The sequence below is a fragment of the Mytilus californianus genome, unplaced genomic scaffold (genome assembly GCF_021869535.1).
Source record: "Mytilus californianus isolate M0D057914Y unplaced genomic scaffold, xbMytCali1.0.p SCAF_5, whole genome shotgun sequence".
In the NCBI taxonomy this organism is placed as follows: domain Eukaryota; kingdom Metazoa; phylum Mollusca; class Bivalvia; order Mytilida; family Mytilidae; genus Mytilus; species Mytilus californianus.
In genome coordinates, this window is record NW_026262701.1 from 116,724,705 (window position 1) to 116,745,052 (window position 20,348).

Below are 20,348 nucleotides of genomic sequence, written 5' to 3' on the forward strand. Positions count from 1 at the left end.
TTTGCTAAATGGTATTACATATAATTCACATGATCTACCTCTTATATCAGAGGACTTTCTCATCTACTTTATAGCACATTGTTTTAAAGTTATGAAACTCAAACACACTACATGTGGTATAAGACAAGCTTATTTAAAGTCAGGATATCATAATCCTCTAGAAACGCCTCAAGGCGAATTTTTACCAAGACTCACTCTGATTTTAAAATCTGTTAAACGCATACAAGGCTCACAAACTAGAACTAGGTTGCCGATTACTTTTCCATTTTTACAGGAAATTTGCCTCAGAATGAGAAGAGGCGTGTTTAATAAATATATTGATTGTTTAATAGAAACAACTTGCAAAGTTGCGTTTTTTTGCCTTTTTTGAGATGTGTAGAATTTACCGTCATGAATGTCGATAAGTTTGACCTTTTAACAAGCTTGTGCATATCTGATATTATTTTAAAGAGTGATTATGCTATTCTGAGACTTAAAGAATCTAAAACTGATCCATTCCGAAAGGGATAGATATTAAACTATTTAAAATAAATAACTCCATAATTTGCCCTTTTTTGGCTTTAAAGAGATATATAAGTATTAGGCATTCTGAATTTGGAATTGGGTTTCCATCTGATCCGCTTTTTATAACGGGTAAAAAGGAAGCTTTAACAAGAAAATGTTTTCTAGTGAAATAGACTATTTTCATATTACCGACTATTGACTCCGGATTATATAATTTGTCGACTGGTTATCTTGGACATCATGGTACTCGGTCAGGTAAGAGCAACCAATATAAGTAAAATCAAACATATAATCGGTGAAATTTGAGGGGAAAGTTTATTGTTTTCCGGTGATTTTGTAGTGAAAAAAAAAATGTTAAGCAGGTAATTTTCTCCCAAAATTGTACCGATTGAAGGCTTGGTTTTGCTTCTTTAGCTTGCTCTTACCTGACTTGGTACCATGATGTCCAAGGTAACCAGTCGACAAATTATATAATCCGGAGTCAAAGGTCGGTAATATGAAAATAGTCTATTGAAGAATATTTTAGAACTTTGCGGTTATGGCCCAAACTTGTATAATGGTCATTCTTTCAGATCTGGTGCCGCAACTAGTGCGGGGAAAGCACGCATAGAAGATCATATGATCAAAGTACTTGGTCGATGGAAATCAGATAGTTATTGTAGATATATCAAGATTTCCCCAACTTCTATCAAATATGCTCAACAAAGTTTAACTGAGTCGTAAATTTATTTTTACATTTGTATATACTCATTGTGTTATATAGGATTGTTTGCTTATGTATATAATACACTTTATTTTTGTTTACGTGGTTAATTTTTACTTGTCTTTGAAGCATGTTTTATTATCGTTGATATATTGAACTGAGGCTAAACCACCTCACACCATCCTTGGGGACACTCAGCTGAGTTTTTGGACATTAATGAAATTTTATTGTCTGGATCTATAAACCAAATTTCATTTATTCCCCCAAGAATTCAGTTTTCTCATCACCACCGTCAGTTCAACTCGTTCGGCAGCCATGCTGCGCTGTCTAAAGCAGTAGGGAGCCATGCTGTGCTCCCTCGGAACCATGCTGTGTTCTTTCGAACTGACGGGTGTGTCACTGCCTTTGAAGTTTGCTTCTCATGAATGCTAATAAACTTTTTAGGCAGGGACCGGTCAAAATTTATACATAGCTGAGATGATTCCCAAGGGCAAAAAAATATATGTATAATCATAAACTTATGTATATATATTGAACAAAATTTGGTAGTTTGTATCCATTCTCAATTTTATGTTTAGATGTACTTGATTTTCCACTGGGTGATGTTGACCACAAATCGCCAATGAGACATATTTATTACTTTCGCGGTCTTTATCAATTTTCTAAATAGATACTTGCTTTACAGTTTAAAAGTAAAATCACAAAAATACTGAACTCCGAGGAAAATTCAAAAAGGAAAGTCCCCAATCAAATGGCAAAATAAAAAAAAAACAAACACATCAAACGAATGGATAACAACTGTCATATTCCTGACTTGGTACAGGCATTTTCTTATGTAGAAAATGATGGATTGAACCTGGTTTTAAAGCTAGCTAAACCTCTCACACACAGATAATGTTCTCTACAGATTTCTATACTTTTGCGGTCAGTCAAAACTTTGATGTATCACTATTTTTTTAGTATTTCGAAAGGCACGTGCATAGTATGAAAGAGATATTCCGGACATTAAGCTGTTCTTCATCTAATTATAGAGTTTCAACTGCACATGGAATCTTGGGTCATGTAAGGTCTTTCACCTCAAGGATTTCGGGATGATTGACATGAATAAATGGAAGCTTAATGTGAGCTGGGACATAATTAATATGATGTCCTAGAGGTTATCAAATAAAAATCTTATATTGGAAAGCGTAGAATATCAACGTTTTTTTTCTATGATCCTTCGTCACTTTTCTCAGTTGTCTTCATTAGTCAAATTGATACATTCTCTCATTATCAAAATTGTTAATAATTTTAAGAAAGGTTATGTTCCGTTTATAGTAACAATGTCAGAGTTCTCAGTTTTATGATTTTAAATCGTATTCGATTTTACCTTTCAACTGATTTCATTCGAACGCCGTTGATGCTGGTAGACAAAACGCGCGTCTGGCGTAATAATTTATATAATAGATATAAGAAGATGTGGTATGAGTGCCAATGAGACAACTCTCCATCCAAGTCACAATTTGTAAAAGTAAACCATTATAGTTCAAAGTACGGCCTTCAACACGGAGCCTTGGCTCACACCGAACAGCAAGCTATTAAGGGCCCCAAAAATGACTAGTGTAAAACCATTCAAACAGGAAAACCAACGGTCTAATCTATATAAAAAACGAGAAACAAGAAACACTTATGAACCACATCAACAAACGACAACCACTGAACAACAGGTTCCTGACTTAGGACAGGTGCAAACAAATGCAGCGGGTTTAAACGTTTTAGCAGGCGCCAACCTTCACCCTAATCTGAAATAATAGTGTAACATCACAACATAGAAAGACATACTATAAAATATCAATTGAAATGGCTTACCTCAATCAAAAGACTTGTTAACAAACACAAGTAAACATACACTGAACGAATAAATTAAATCTATGACACAATGCAAATACAAAATTAATAAAAAAAAAAGGGGGTGAGATGTAAAACAATATCAGAAAGACCCCTATAACCTTGGACAAAATGCCGTTAAATAAAATAATGTACACAGGTATATAAAAATAATGTTGTTGTAAAGAGTACATGCATGGAGTACGAAAATTTGTTGTTCATAGTACGAGAACAGAAGTGAAAATTTATCGTCATACTAAATCCTTATCAAAGGTGGTATATATTAAAAATAGTGAGACGAGATATAACACAAAATAAGTAAACATTAAATAACAAAAATGCATTACCAATTGTATCAACAGGTCAAATTAACACGAAAGTACGATTTGAGAGTACTCGCAGTTACTTAAAGCTAGTTAAAAGCCAAAAACAATTAATGATAAAAAATCATGCATCAGAGACTAAAATCAACTAAAACACATCCCAGGAATTTAGTGTTTTAACGTCATGGACAGTCAAAGAAGACATGACTTGTGCAATGCCAAAGTAAAAGTATCGACAGGCAGTAGGATAGTTAGGATTTAATCTTTTGATAAATATGTATAATGTTATATATAGATAAAGTAATCTATATAGAAAATGAACGTGGATGTGTATTTATACATCCCAAAAAAAAACATTTGAAAAGAACACAAATTTAGTTATGTTTTAATTTGTTGATGACAAAATCGATATTTGTGCCAATGTGAACAATATTCAAAGATTATTACAACATTTAGGATGTGAAATGCCGTTTTTAGTAAGTTTTCTACAGGTACAGCTAAATTTACTAATCAAATCTTTGTATCTATGAAAGAATTTAGTAAAAGTTTTAAGTAATTTATGGTAACGAAATCCCTGACTTAACAATTTACCAGTGATGCATTGATTACGTTCGTTAAAATCTATGACATCCAACACACACGGGCATAACGAACGAGTTGGGATATATAAACACCGTATGATGGAGCCAAAGGAACATCGCCGTCTAAAAAAGGAAAATTAACAATAGGTAATGAAAAATCGTCTCTTTCGTCGTAATTTTTAGTATGGAGTTTCCCTTTAGAAATTGAAAAGTCTAAATCTAGAAAAGGACAACTACTGCTGTTTATGTAAGATTTATTTAAAGTAAGTTCCTTTGGGTAAATTTCGGTAGTATATTTATAGAACTCTGGATTATTTAACGAAAAAATATCATCAAGATAACGGTATGTATTGTTGAATGTATCAACCAAATGTAACAATGACGTGTCTTTACAGAGTTTGTTCATAAACTGAGATTCATAGCAATACAGGAATAAATCTGCTATTAAAGGGGCACCATTAGTGCCCATAGGAATACATACTGTATCGCCGAAACGTACATATATGTTGTCCAGGAGAAAATTTAAGAAAGGTATCTTTGACGAGTTTTTACTCACGGACCCAGAGCGCATGAAAATGTCAAGTGGAATCTTCAACCTTAAGTAGGACATAATTGTAAACAACAAAAAAGGTTGGTAAACTGATAGATAACATCCTTTAAAATTATGGAAAAAAAGCCACGTATGTGTGAAGCCATGATTAATACAGCTTTAGTTCCTTATTGAAGCAAAGAGTCACGCGAAAACAGCATTGATAACTGGTTCATTCTTAAATTTGGAGAAAAAAGCTTAAGAAATACTTGTTCTGTAACGTCGGACTTTTATTGCTCAAAACTTTCCGGTTCACGCACTCTGTAGTACGTTTATGTGAGTGCTTAGGCAAAACGTTAGGCTTTTTTTCTTTGCAGTATTCCTGTCCATGTATATAGCACATAAGTTCCGAAATGTTATACATTCATTGCTGGGAGTCTACTCCCGTAATAAGAAGAAAAATTTACATTGATATACTTAGTATTTAACATATCATTAAACGGTCATATCAAATATCTCAAAAGTAAGTAGAACGAACTATTTTTAAAGTGAAAACAATAGTCACTTTTTAGTTGACGAATCGGAACAATTGCTTTATAATCTTGATTAAATAACTTTCGATATTGCCATGGACAACATTCCAAAATTAAAGTAAGTATTTTTTTTATTTTTTTATACACAAAATTCGTAATGCATTGTTGTATGATATTGGTAAGATGTGAACATTGTTGCTGAAAAAAAAATCTGCCATTTGTGTTCTTCTCGCTAATGTTATGCTATAATCTTTTACATTTCATTTTAAAGTGAAAGAAAATAAAACATACACCAGTATCAGTGGAATTAATGAGTAATAACATTGTTAAGTAAAGGGATAGGGTTTGCTTCAGTTAGGGGTTAGGACAAAGACTGGCTGCCTAGTAGTAGAAATATTGTGTCCGGATAGGATGGCATGTCTTCCTCTGAGAAGGCACATTTGCGCCGTTCTAATATCCAACCATCACTATAAATCATCCGGATAAGGGATTTTCACACAAGTGAACAAAATATATTTTCTTGGACTATCATAATGTGAAAACCCCTTGATGACATGCTAATGTAGAAATGTAAACACACGTACTATAAAAACTATCTAATCTGGAGTGTTTTGATCGTGAAATGATTGGCTGTCTAAAGTTAGTTAAAAAGGTTTTAACAACAACAAAAACACAAATATACAAGTATTTATACTTGTCTGCCAAATATCTCATTTAGAGTTATCGTGAAACAAATTAAATGATAGAGGTTCGGTAACCAGAACAAAGCAGAGATGACATCATTGATAACAAGTATCACGTTAAAGCGTGATCCCAACAGGTGTTAATGACGGAGTTTAAGAGATGGTAGAAAAGAAGCAGAAGATGTTCTATTTTATTAACATTATATCGTTTTGAATGTGCATGCTATATGTACTTCTTGCCCTATGGTTACTTTCAAAATACTGAAAACCCAGTCTGCTATCAATTTGGTAGCTCATTTCTTGTTATTTTCTTGCATACAAGTGTTTATAAAATGTGATTCAAAATTATTTGACATGATTAACTAATTTGATCGCTTGACCCTTGACACTTTTTAAATTGAAGAACAAATTGTAACGTAATTGTAAAAAGGTCTTGTTTAATTATTTCTTTATTCCAATATATTACAGTTTGCATGGTATGCCTTCACCACGAGGGTTAACACCTGAGAAAAGAAATAGAACATATAGAAAATCTCCCAGAAAACAAGTTAAAGAAGAATTTATATGTCCAATATGCAAGGATTACTACAAGACACCCAAAGGCCTTCCATGTCTTCATTCTTTCTGCAGAACTTGTCTGAAGGGTCATATTTTGACTGTTAAGCGTTCGTTTCCAGTTCGAGGTTCCAATTTTAATTGTCCAGTATGTCGAATGATGATAATGCCACCAGATCCGATCCAAGCCAGGCGAGATTGGGTGGACCAATTCCCCAACAACCACCAGATTATCCGTTTGATGGAGAAAGTTTTTCCTGATGTCAAATGGCGACCATGTGTCCCATGTAAAGCAAGGAACGTAAACCAAATGGCAGTTCGTACATGTGTTAGTTGTAAGGAAGACTATTGTCAGGAATGTTCTAATTTTCATAAACGCTTCAAAGCAACAAAACAGCACATGCAGGCCGAAATAAAATACAACATCCATCGCCCAATCGACGATATGTCGGATGACAACAGATCTGTATCTGACAGAGGGCAAAACCAATTTCACATCGAGGCTAAATTTAACCGACGATTAGATTTGAATTTTGCTGAAAAATCTCCAGGCAACATAACTAGTATTGTTTTTGTTGACAATGACAATATTGTTTTAAGCGATGGATTTGATAAGCGACTGATGCTATACCGCGATTCGCATGCAGAGATCTCTGCTGTTTTAGGCAAAATTAAATGTGTATCGATTCTCACTGGTGAGACAAAATGGGAACAACCAGCAAATACGCCTCGTGCTGTGGCTTTGTGTGGCAATAAAATATTTGTTGCTAATATCAAAGAAGAAAAAATACAGGTAATTTCCATATAAAAATAAGAAGATGCATGTGGCATAATTGCCAATGAGACAACTCTCCACAAGAAAACAAATGACGTAAAAAGTTAGCAACTGCCTAGTATTCATAAAGGAACGACATTTCTGTAGTTACGCTTATTACGCAATTCAGTGACTCTTTTTATGCATGGAGAATAAAATGAGATTTTAAGGTTTACGATAATGAGACAGCCACCGAACAACAAAAAAGGGTAACCAAAAGGCTTAACTTTAATGTTAGAGTTCATAACATATGTCCAGCTCTCAGACCTAAGTTTTTATAAGAACTCGTTTTTCGAATATTGCAACGTATAATATCTCCAAATTAGATATGTGTATCACATTGCGGATACACCCGTTGATACCAGCTTATTTTGCAAATGACGGCACGACTCAAATGCATATCACGACAGTGATAGTTTGACGCGATATGTACAATCTGATTAAATTCAAATCTTTCACTTAGCTCCGTTAGACGAGCACCATGCAAATAATTAGAATTTGATATGCATAAATTAATGCCAAAGAACATCTTTATTTCCTTAGTTTTTCTGTTATTTTATTTTACTCAGGTTTTCTCGAGAAATGGCAGATTTATTCAGACATTGTTGAACAGACGGAACAAGATTCGACGTCCACAAGCTATTGCCGTGAACCCCGATGGAAGTAAATTAGCCGTCTGTGTAAGTCCGCCAGACGAAAGTGACTATATCCTAGTATATGATTTAGTATACCATGGAAAGTTTGTTGAGAAGGAACCAGAAAAACAGAAGAGTTCTACTTGCACGATTTCGTGAAAACGTAACGCGATAAAATCAGCAATGTTAGATAATATATTGTTTCAGAAGAGAGGTGTAAAATATCTGTTTTCATTGCAAATTCGTGAGAGAAAAAATACATTTGAGTCTAAAAGAAAATCTGTTCCTGTAAGTTATTGAAAAAAAATAGTTTGTTATTTATTACTATACTATATGATATATTAAAATATTGTGTTTGCTTCAAGCCAAATGGTCCGAAAATAGCCTGACTTTTTCCAAGAGTTAGGAGAGATGTATAAATAATATTAAATCACAGAACTCCAATCCTATGCATCTTTTGCTAAAAAAGCGAGTGTCACATGTGGAGCAGGATCTGCTTACCCTTCTTGTGCACCTGACATCACCCCGTTTTTTTTGTGGGTTCGTGTTGCTCAGTCTTGTGTTTTGCATACTGTTGTTTTTCTTTTGGTCCTTTTATTTTTTGCCATGGCGTTGTCAGTTTTTTTTCGACTTGCGAGTTTGAATGTCCCTTTGGTATCATTCGCCTTTCTTATACTGCCTTTTTAACTGTTTTTTTTCTTTCTTTTCTGAAAGCGTCTCATTTTTGTATGATTTGCATTTAAGTACGCGAAATTCTCATCAGAATTTATGTAGAAAAAGATTGTTTGCCTCGAGAGAAAAAAAAACACGCACAAAAGATAAATGGTCAGTTGTTTCTTTTTTTGTCGATATATTAATCTGAATAAAACATTAAGTTTGCGAATTAAATAATCTTTTTAAACCCCTGCCTCTAATAATTATCATCCAAAATGTGTGTATACCTCATTTCAACCACATATCAACATGATAAAACATTTAGGGTTTCAACTCCCTCCGGGAAAGTTGAAATAGATGGATTTGGTTATTATTTTTGGGCCCTTTTTGGTCATATACATGTAGCTCTTCAACTGTTCTTATACATCATTGGCTTTCAAATATTCGGCTTTGGGCGTTCCTGATAAAGTAGAATACAGAAAAGCGTTTCGGACTTTATGGAATTTATAAAGTGTTGTTTTCAATTCTTTTATTTTTGAAGAAAGCATAATATATTTGTACAATGCTGTGTATCTGTACACAATAAGGCTAGAAATAATTATTACTAAAAAGAGACACAGCCCCGATCTCGGACAGACAAATAACCGGCCGTGCGGCGAGGCATCTTGACAACCCCTCCCCTTTTTAATCCCGGTGAAAGGACCAACAAGAGTTACACGAAAAAAGACGACAAACACTAGCTGACTTCATCCAACTACACAATACTATTCATATCCGAGGAAATATATAGTGATGATCCACGTTAATAAATTAAAACATTTTTTTTCAACTTAGATTCCAACCATTCATTGCACCTATCATACTTAAATAATGTCAGTGGCAAAGCATTGACCCATCATCGGGTTAAATATAAGAGATGTATGTCGATGTTCATTATTATCTCTTACGTCCAGGTATAAAACACAACAAAAGGAGCAAAAAATCGGAATCGTAGATATGTGGAATCTTTGACAGAGAAAATACATGTACATCATAAATGATCTAGAAAACTCCTACTATACAAGATATATCAACCAATTCACACCGAAAGAATTTGTGAAGAGAACACCAAAGCCCTCCCCAATACTATCCGTCGTTCTTTTTTCATATCCTTACTGGAGTATTTCTATTTGAAGAATATATCTTTTTTGTGAATCGTCATAATGAGAACAGACTCCAACATATCTTATCAACTGAGATAAGTAAACGGTAATAGGTAAACTAAAATTATCACAATGGCCGTTGATAGTAGTTTTTCGTTGTCCTTCAGCATCAACTTTGAAAAAGAAACCTAGATATGAAACACACTTTCTCGTCTCTGTGGTATGCCCAATTTCATGTTCACAGGATGCATAAGTAATAAAGTATTATTGAGCGAAAATACTTGGTCAATATATGAATGTGAAAGGCTAATCGTATAGATGCTTCAAATTTAAACATGTCATTAAGTAATACAAAACATATTTAATGAAAAAGAAAAAAAACTGCATTCTACGTTAAGGTGAGAGGTACGTAAATGAACGCCTCTAACGGAAAACGGGAAAATTTGCGTTCGTTGTTATGAGAGTTATCCCCCTTACACCAGAAAAATATTTTCAAGATGTCGGAAGATATTCCGCTTCGTCGGAAAAATGGTCAATTCGGTGGAAAAGTATTCAATTCTTCTCATCAAAATATAAAAAAAAGTGTAGTTATTGTAAGTGAAATGTCTTGTCCGAGTGAAACATTGCTTCCCTCCCAAGAAAATGAAAGTAACTTGGAATGGCGTGATGGTCGGAGAGTGGTTGAGTTGGGGTTACTAGCTGACCAACTTAAAGCTTGCAAGAACTGCTATGCACCATTATTTTTACACAACTGCTCAAAAGAACAAAGATATGGTCTCGGAAGTATTTTGTATATACCTTGTGGCAGCTGTCCCTACACAAACTTAATAAACACTGGTAAACGGCACAGATCAGAGACTTCAAAAAAGGGAATGTTGATATGGGACGTGAATACAAAATGTAGTATGGGTAAGAATATTACAAACACTTGCATATATACACACAATAACAAATAAAAGCGTACACTATAACGTTGACTTTTTTATTTTCATTCTAATTTTTGAAGTCGAAGACTTACACTTACAATATTACATACAAAGTAAAAGAAATAAATTCGTTTCTCAAAAGTAAAACAACTGTCAACGGTTGAAGGTATTCAACTCTTAACAAAAAAGAGGAGATACTCTTTTATATGCTTAATAATTATTATTCTTGATTTGACATTCGTGTTAGACAATCATTTTGTCACACAAATATAAACATTTGGATGTTCATACAAATAAAAAACCGTTGTTTACAGTGCTTTCTTTCACGTCCGCAATATGGTCTATAAATAGAAGTGGAAAGTGCTAGTACCGAGAGTGAAAAAAATAGGATTAAAACAAATAATTTTTACTAAAAATATTGAACAAGAATTTTAAATTTGTTGCGTGAAATGAAATTTGCAAAATGTAATGTCTTAAATTACTTCCGAAGGGTAATTGAGCAAGAGAAAGGGAAAAGAAAATTGAATGCGAATCGAAATGGGGATGACATTGTGCACGGACAAACGGGAAGTAAAATGGTCTTTCAAAATAAACAAAAAATTATTACAAAAAAGTTTACAGGTTTCTTTTAATTCAATTTGAAAGGAATATGATGAATAATGAGTTTCAAGCATGAAAATACGAGAAGGGAAAATTACGATTCCGCTGCACGAAAATTATCCCTTACCGCCGCTTCAAAAATAAAATAATTAGCCAAGTTCATATAGTATACAGAAAATTCAGAAATTTGTGCGTGCATTGATTAATTTATTTTGAAATAGGAAAAGTTATGTCACTAGTTATTGCGATTTCAGTAAAAAATGTATACAAATGTAGCAATTAGAATTTAGAATTAGAAGTTTAATTTTTTTGCGATACGTATTTTTTAAGTACGAACATTTTATTAAAATGTCTTTCCAATAAAATCAAATTTTATTACATAAATCGGATATTTATGAAAGAAATCTTTGTTTAGCCTATTTAGATGCAGGAATGGGTCCACACCAGACAGTCAATTTCCTTGCTGGCATTAACATCCCCCCAGTAGCAGTTAAGAATTTAAAGATAAGAGAAAGAGAAATCGGCAAAACCATAGAAAAATGTGCTGAAATGTCTTGTGAGAAAGCTCTACAAGAAGAAATAGATTTAAGCAGGTAAGTCAAAATTTTATATCTATTAAAAATAAGAAGATGTGGTATGATTGACATGCACTAAGACAACTCTCCACGAGAGACATAATGGCATTAAAACTAACAACTACATGTATAAGACCGTAAGGCCTTCAATAATGAGAAAAAAACCCATATCGAATAGTCAGCTTCAAAAGGCCCCGAAATACTGTTAAACAATTCAAACGAGAAAAACTAACGGTCTGATTTATGTACAAAATAATAGACGAAAAACAAATATGTAACACAGCAACAAACGACAACCACTGAATTACAGGCTTTTGACCTGGGACAAGCACATACGAAGGTGGCGGGGTTAAACTTGTTTGAAGGCACTTACCCTACCCAAAACTTGGGATAGTGGTGTCTCTAGTTTATAGTAATTAACCAATTTTAGAAAATGTCTTTATGAAGAAATAAATCATTGCAAATGGTGAACATCTAAAATTAAATCTTGAAGTGTCAATGGGTTCAGTATTATGAAAAAATCAAACGAAATTCAGGCATCTCCTCACAATCAATAATATATATAATGGATCCAGGCATCTCCTCACAATCAATAATATATAAAATGGATGATAGTTTATAGATATATTGAAAACAAAGTTAATCTGATTGCAAGCTTGTAAGATTAAATAAACCTAGTTTATATAAACGGCCCATTAACAAGAATCATATATTTTTAGAGATGAAGATGATCATTCAAATGGACCTTCAATAACAGTTTCTTTTGATGGTGCTTGGCAGAAAAGAGGAAGTGGAAGAAGCTACAGTAGCTTGACAGGTATACCTATATGCACTGGAAAACGATAAATAGCTAAAACAGAGCCCACTCCTCACCCCCGAAAAAAACGCTTCTTATTTGGTTAATGATTTTTATGCCTAGAGGCTAGGCGAAGAGGGCATTAAGTGTTACCCTTGACCGTCCTTCCGTCCGTCCCATTTTTGTTTTCACAATCTTACTTAATTTTTTCTCATCCACATTTAATAAAAGTAATCCTCAATGTTAAACACAACAATTTGCAGACATGCAGGGTTCAAATTTAGGCAGTGAGTCGCTTACTATTCTAGAGTTATGCCCCCTTTTAAATGGGAAAATTGTAAATGTTTTCGTTTCCCCACTCTATCTTACGTTTGCCTCATGTAAATTTTATGAATCTCATAAACATTACTGAGAACCACAAATATTTCAAAGGTTTGGGTGGGGGCATTTGTGTACTCAGAAAAATTCTTCTTTTCATTTTTGATATATATTTTTCAATAAGAATGCTGTTATAAATTCTTATCGATTTTAAATTAATCTTATAATTATATTGGTAGGTCATGCTACAATGATAGGTGAAAAAACTGGAAAATGTGTGAGTCAAGGAACTAAATCAGCAGACTGCAGAAAATGTATGTATGTGGATGAAAAGGGAGATGGACATCACGATTGTAGGAAAAATCATACTGGAAGTGCAAAGTCGATGGAGTCAAACTTAGCCGTTGAGATGGTGCAGGAGCTGCAGTGCAAAGGATGCAAAGTTTCTTGTATAATAATGGATGACGATACCACTACTCTGGCTAGACTAAAACAAAACATTAATTCTGACATTGAAATCACCAAAGAAAAAATATTGTTAGTGACTTATACCGCTTACATGAAAAACACAAAGGTAAATTGTCAACTAGTACTATAAGCTACTTGACAAAAGATTTAGACTTTGCAATAGCCCAAAAACAAGAGCCGTGCAGAACAATTGAGCCAGAATATTTATTCAATCATTCCCCATTCTTTTGGTGACCATTCTAAATGTGACTTATCGTGGTGCAACTACCATAAAGATCCAGAAAATTACAAACATAAAAGTCTTCCATATGGGAAAAATTTAAACGGAGAGGAAATGTTTGCCGATTTGTCAAAACTGTTTGATACTTACGCAAAGAATTCAGATAAATTAGCTAACTGTGGCAGCTCGCAAGGAAACGAATCCTTAAATCAAATAATCGCGTTAAAGGCACTAAAAGCAAAGCATTTTGGGAGTAGTGAATCCCTTCCTTTCCGTGTATGCGTGGGAGTAATTCAGAAAAACGAAGGTCGTTCTTATATACCACAAGTATATGAAGCTCATAAATTGTCACCTGGAAAATTTACAGTAATGCATACGGCAAAAATAGACAAAAAGCGCAAGCATGACAAAGTAAATGCAAGTACCCGGGAGGCGAAGAGAAAAAGACTTGTCAAAAAGGGAAAATTCAACTTGAATCTAAAGGCCAAAGAAATACGAGAAGGCGTAACATATGCTACCTCTATATCTGCACCAGCAAAATTGAGTGAGAATGCTGAAGATATTTCACACATTCCTGATCCTGAACCAGAAGTGACGGAAGATCCTGTGTCTTTGAAAGACGAAACATTTGTTTACTTTGACCTTGAAACTACAGGGTTCGGTAAGAAATTAATTGTTTTTGTTGGTGGCTTTCTTTTATTATGTTGCCAATAGAATCGTTATCCCTTTTCGGCTACAGGTTATTTTCTTATTTATTAAGAATTTAAACAGCCAGATCTTCTTGATTTGAATCTAAGGTGACTAATCGGAAATTTATAAACAAGCGAGACCAGTCTGTTAACGTAACATGTAGGCATAATATTTTATATTTCGTATTGTCATTCAAAAAGGGACAAAAGACAACTTGGAATAAAATGTGTTGCGTTTCTATAGGACCTGAGTATATTACTAGAAATCTTTATAAATTCACAGTATATGAAATTTCTTAGTGTTTTTTTTTATATATCAATACTTAAGAGTTTGAATATAGTAATAATATCACATGTCTTTAACATTATGCATACATGTATGCACCTCTGCACGTTTAATAACACTTGTCTCTTCAATAAATCAATTTATCTTATGACTGATTTTATATATATAGTTACAGTATTTAGAAGAAATAAATTAAAAACAAAGAATAAATAGAGAAATTAACTGAAATACAGAAATTCAGAGGAGACTACAAGATGAAAAAAAAAAAACCTTCACAACCGGAATCGCTATCATGTATAACGGGAAACAACAAATGTATTTTTTTCCTGCATGGGACTGTATGCGTTTCCGTTTGTATTGCTAAGTAATATGAACGATTGCAGTTTGTTACTGTGTGCATCGTAAGATGAATGAAAGGACGGCAATTTTGTAAGTATTAATATCAAAAACTTATTTTGAATTGTTTCTTTTTCAGGTACTGATTGTGATATTATTCAATTAGCTGCAGCATATGACAACCAAAATTATAATCGGTATATGGTACCCGGTCAGCGTATCTCGCCATCTGCTTCTAAAGTAACCGGATTTTCAAAAAGTGGTTTAATTTTGTATAAAAACGGGGAAATAATGCAGACGGACGAAGAAAGTGAAATTTTTAAACAGTTTATTTCTTGGCTTCCCAAAAAATGCATTTTGATTGGTCACAATTCAAAAATTTTTGATTCCAGAATTTTGACTAAGGCTTTACAAAATTATAATATCATGAAAGATTTCGAATTAAAATGCGGTGGATTTATTGACACATTATCATTGACAAAAGAACTACTACCAGACAGAAAGACAAATAAGCAGTCATACAACCAGGAATCACTTGTAAAAGATATTGTTGGCATAAATTATGATGCACACAATGCCATTGGCGATGTGCAATCCCTGCAACAGCTGATCAACACGCTAAAAGTCTCTCCAAGAATTCTAGAAAAACACAGCTTCTCTGTTCAGTACACAGTAAACATGATCAGTAAGCTGCAGCTAACTAAATCTAGACTGGATACATTTAGCAACATGCCATCTACTTTTTGTTCAAAGACAATGCTGAACAAAATTGCCAGATCTGGTTTACGGTTAAACCATCTTATCCTTGCAGGAAATAGAGGAGGTGTTGATGGCATACGCGAATTGCTAACCGAACAGTTTGACGGGAAGCCCCGAGTTACTAAAGACAAGAAGATACTGGACTCGATTTCAGAACACATTATGTCATTGAAAAACTAGAAAAAACATTGTCTGAACGCATATACTTTTGTTATTGTATATCACGTTTAGTTTCTAGACGAAACACATTACAATTTTAAAATATTTGCATCAATTCACAATCTTCACTAAGATTAATTAAACAAAACCACGGATAAGAGAAAAGAGAAATGATAATTTGCATCAAACTTCCAAAATATCTTTTGTGTTGGGTTTTTACCTATCAATTACGTGTATCCCCTTTGCTTTTATAATATTGAACACACCATTTAATTTTAGGATGAAAAATTAAATCAGTACTATTGGGCTCGATGTATGTGTTTATTTTTTGTGTTGTGTTCATGTGCCATTGAAAACATAATTATCAATACATATATGTTACCTACATCTACGTCGTACGACGATCCATCGGCACATTGATGACTATTCAATTATTCTGCAACGATCAGGTAAAAGAAATGTTTGTTTTGTTTACTACTGTTTGTCTTTTGTTTTTTTTTAGTTTTTCCGTGGCATTGTCAGTTTGTTTTCGGCTTTGGTACATTTCGTTTCCCTTATTGTGCAGCAGCAAATATTTCATGTATCAATGAATGTATATCGTCATTATAATCAAAGAGACACCTTGATGTAGCTGTCGTTGTCTTTATTTGACAAGATTTCTATGTTAGTGACGATTCTGCTGATGGAGACTTGACGTTGCGTAATCCTTTTCGGCGACGTCATGCAATTTCTATCTTTTTTCCGTCAGCAACACCCTTTCAACGGCTGATATATAAAAAGAGAGTCCGGTAACCATAGGAAAATTATATATCAATGGAAAGGAAAATTCTATCATAAAAACATTTAATTTTTATAGAAAAATTGTAGGAATGGTTTTAACTTCAGATTAAATTAAGCTTGAAATTTCTTATTTTTTGCGTAAATTTGACGTTATGTCTATGTACTTCATGGTGTTATTCTAACAATTTCAAATGACTGTAACTTTTAAATTAGAACGGTTACCCACTCAAATTTTTCAATTTTTCTGTTTATTTTTAAAAGTTCTACGTGCATACAATTTCTTTAAAAAATCGGTGGATAAGCCATTTACGTACCTGTTACCTTAATAACATAAACGGTACCAATTTTAATGCACCAGATGCACATTTCGACATTTAATGTGTATTCAATCATGCTCGAGATTCAAGTAGGAAAGACTTTGAACAATCCCAACCGAAACTAGACGAAAAGTCGATCTACATGATCTGCCACTTAGTAGAGCGTATAGTTTTTTAATAAATAAAGTAAGAACAAAAGCTAGTTTAAATGTATTTATGAAATTACTAAAGGCTTAATCAGTAAAAAATTACTCGCGTTATTTGATATTTTTCGACTCAATTGAATAGACATATTTCATATTGTTTTCTTGAATCATGATATCGTTTATTTTTTCTTCAGAATACAGTGCTTTGAATAAAAAATTTCATATTCGAAACTCCTCTGATGTATACATACGCTTACGTTTCATGTGTATTTAAAATATGGAAACGATATTATGCTAAGGCTTTCTTCTTCTTTGAAAGACTTATATTTTTATCTCACGAAAGTTTCAATTTCAATCTGTGATCATAATCATCAATGTTGATTACTGCAATTCATTGACTGTTGAACGATAAAATGGCCGAAGCTGTGGAGAAGGAGTTAATTTGTCCGATATGTGGGGATTATTTTACCAGTCCAAAGGGTCTACCCTGTCTACATACGTTCTGCAGAGATTGTTTGAAATCGCATATCATGTCACAGATAATTAAAGGACAATTTTCCTGTCCTATGTGTAGGACGAGCGTCCCTGCTCCAGAAGAAAAGCCTCGTTCTGAATGGGTAGACATATTTCCAACAAATCATCATGTGGTCAGCATCATGGATATTGTTGTTCCTAATTTTGAACCCATTTATTGCAAAATATGTAAAGAAAGGGGTTTACGACATAAAGCTGTGAAACATTGCAAGATATGTGTAGAGGATTTTTGTTTGGAATGTGCAAGACTACATAATTTGTTTAATGCAACGAAAACTCATTCTTTAGCGGAAATACAGAACAAGCAACGTCAGCCGGATACAAGACCATCAGCTTCCAAAACTCAAGATGGATCCTCTACAAAATTAAGCAATTATGATAACTATATTATCAAAGCAAAGTTTAAAGGGTGTATTGATTTAAAAACTGACCACGGTGACGAGCCATCCTTTATAACAAGCTTAATTTTTTTGGAAGATGACCGCATTGTTGCTGCTGATAACTGCAATTATAAGATAAAACTTTTTGAAAGCGAAGGAAAATTTGTTTCCGAGATATGCCAAGTTCGTCCCTTTGGCTTAACCCTGATTCATCAAACTTACATTGCTTCAACTGAAGCAGGATACATTAAATTTTTTCATATTTATCCAAATAAAATCAAAATTGAAAAAACATACAATGCAGAATGGAAAATATATACTCCTCATGCAGTGCCCGTGTCAAATGCTCTGCGTGGTCTCCATTATTGTAATGGTCAATTTGTTGTTTGTTCTGGTGACGATTTAGATAAACACGTGACCGTTTTAGATGCAAATGGTAAAAATCAACGTCATATTTGGAAGAAAGACAGTTTTCGAGGAAATATATTCAAAGATCCATGGTATTGTAAGTTGAGTAATAACTTAGAAGACATTTATATCAGTGATGGGACGGGTGTTTTCGGTAGTGTAAAGTGTGTATCATATCATGGCCAAGAGAAATGGGAGTATTCTTGTCAAATGCCTCGTGCCATCGATATTATTGGAAATCATGTTTGTGTGGCTGATTGGCGCGAAGACGAAATAAAGGTAAATTAATACTATAGCAAAACATAATGGCTATTGGTAAAAAAAATGTAGGCTTATATTGCGATTTATGTTATTAACATTTTGTCATATTCATTTATTTAGATTATAAAAAACTGATGTGAACATTGCTATAGTAAATACGCGTGCAGAAAAATATTATCGGCGGTAAACATACATTTGCAAACCAAATGAAAAGTGACTTCCATTGACGCTCTGACTTCATGGAAATACTGTCAATGAACCAAACCAAAAGCGTTCAGTGGTTTTGGGTATACATGTACTTCAAATAGGCAACAAGCCAGACTTCTAAAAGCTCTGGTCGCACCAATTTGACATTCTTCTTGACAGGTCTCAGTAAGCAAAACTAAACACAAATTCTTTGTTCGAAAAGTTGTCTATGCTTCAAATTCCGGTCTGTCTCGTGAAGTATGTCATAAATAAGACCGTTAGTTTTCGCAATAGAATTGTTTCATATTTTTCATGTAGGCGCCTTTTATAGCCGACTATACGGTATGGGTTTTTCAGTCTCATTGTTAAAGGCCGTACGGTTGCCTATAATTACTTACTTCCACTTCATTTGAACTTCATACCACATCTCATTAGTTTTAGTTTTATATTACTTACAAATCTTAGATGTGACCGAAGATTTTGAGAACTAAATGTAAGGATATTCTAATATATAATCTAGTAGACATAATTTCACTATTCAGTGCGGTTTTACCTGTACCACTGAAATTCATTTATTTAATGTATGCCGTCAGCAACATAACGAACCGCTTTTAACAGGAGAAATTAAAAGAGAGGCGAAAGATAGAAAAAGGGACATTCAAACTCAAAAGTCGAAAATAAACTGACAACGCCATGGCAAAAAAAAAAGAAAAAGACCAACAGACAAACAGACAAACAGACAAACAACAGTATACAAAACACAACATTGAAAACTAAAGACTGAGCTACACGAACCCCACAAAACATTGGGGTGATCTCGGGTGCTCCGGAAGGGTTAGCAGATCCTGGTTCACATGTGGCACCTGTCAAAACGTAAGAGGCGTCTTGGCTACATCGTTTTGCAGATAACATTAAGTTAAAACGCATGTGAAGATATTTTCACTACATTGTCACAGCTTCAAAGTACTTGTGTTTTTTCCTTTAGTGTTTCTATCTTAATGACGTTCGAATTGTAACCAATACATAAGGAGCAGCAATACTTTACCGATATTCAAAACTCGGAAAAACGTTTTACCGATATTCAAAACTCGCAAAAATGTTTTGAGTTCACAAACCAAGGGAATCACATAAACTTGAAAAAACAAAAACAACATAGCCTCAGGGTAAACAGATTGGAAGCTTTGAGTTCTTGTCGAACGATATTAGACATATCCTTAAGAAAGCTACCGGTACCAGATGTTATCGTGTAAACAGATTTTTTTTTAATTAGTAAGTAGAAGTCTGGTTTGTTTCAGGTGCTAACAAAAGATGGGAAATTTGTAAAAACTTTGCTAAACAAAGAAGATGGCATTCGTCGTCCACAAGCAATAGCAGTGAACCACTCCGGGGATAAATTAATTGTTGCGAACAGTCCCCCATACAGCAGTGATGTATTACTTTTATTTGATCTGGAATATAAAAAGACTGAAGATATCAAAGCATCGAAAAAGAAAACAAGCTCTTCTCTTTGTACACTTTGTTGAACATTCCACTGTTTAAAGAAAACAAGCTCTTTTCTTTGCACACTTTGTTGAACATTCCACTGTTCAAATATGTGGAATATATAGTACAATAAATACTGTTTAGAAATGTGTTGTCTCGTTCCCGTTTACATGTAGATTCACTTAAAACAAGAGAAAAAC

General features: G+C 33.7%; 2 protein-coding genes across 2 annotated transcripts; both read left to right on the forward strand.

The window, feature by feature from the left end:
• Nucleotides 1-5,047: 5,047 nt before the first annotated feature.
• Nucleotides 5,048-8,090, forward strand: LOC127700782 (E3 ubiquitin-protein ligase TRIM35-like). The gene is made up of 3 exons (XM_052204438.1): nt 5,048-5,157; nt 6,191-7,070; nt 7,661-8,090. Exons 1-3 carry the CDS (start codon nt 5,135-5,137, stop codon nt 7,883-7,885), a joined length of 1,128 nt encoding a protein of 375 aa, XP_052060398.1. The 5' UTR covers nt 5,048-5,134; the 3' UTR covers nt 7,886-8,090.
• Nucleotides 8,091-17,103: 9,013 nt separating this feature from the next.
• On the forward strand, nt 17,104-20,316 carry LOC127700780 (uncharacterized). Its single transcript, XM_052204433.1, has 2 exons — nt 17,104-18,498; nt 19,962-20,316. Exons 1-2 carry the CDS (start codon nt 17,311-17,313, stop codon nt 20,187-20,189), a joined length of 1,416 nt encoding a protein of 471 aa, XP_052060393.1. The 5' UTR covers nt 17,104-17,310; the 3' UTR covers nt 20,190-20,316.
• The last annotated feature ends 32 nt before the right edge of the window (nt 20,317-20,348 follow it).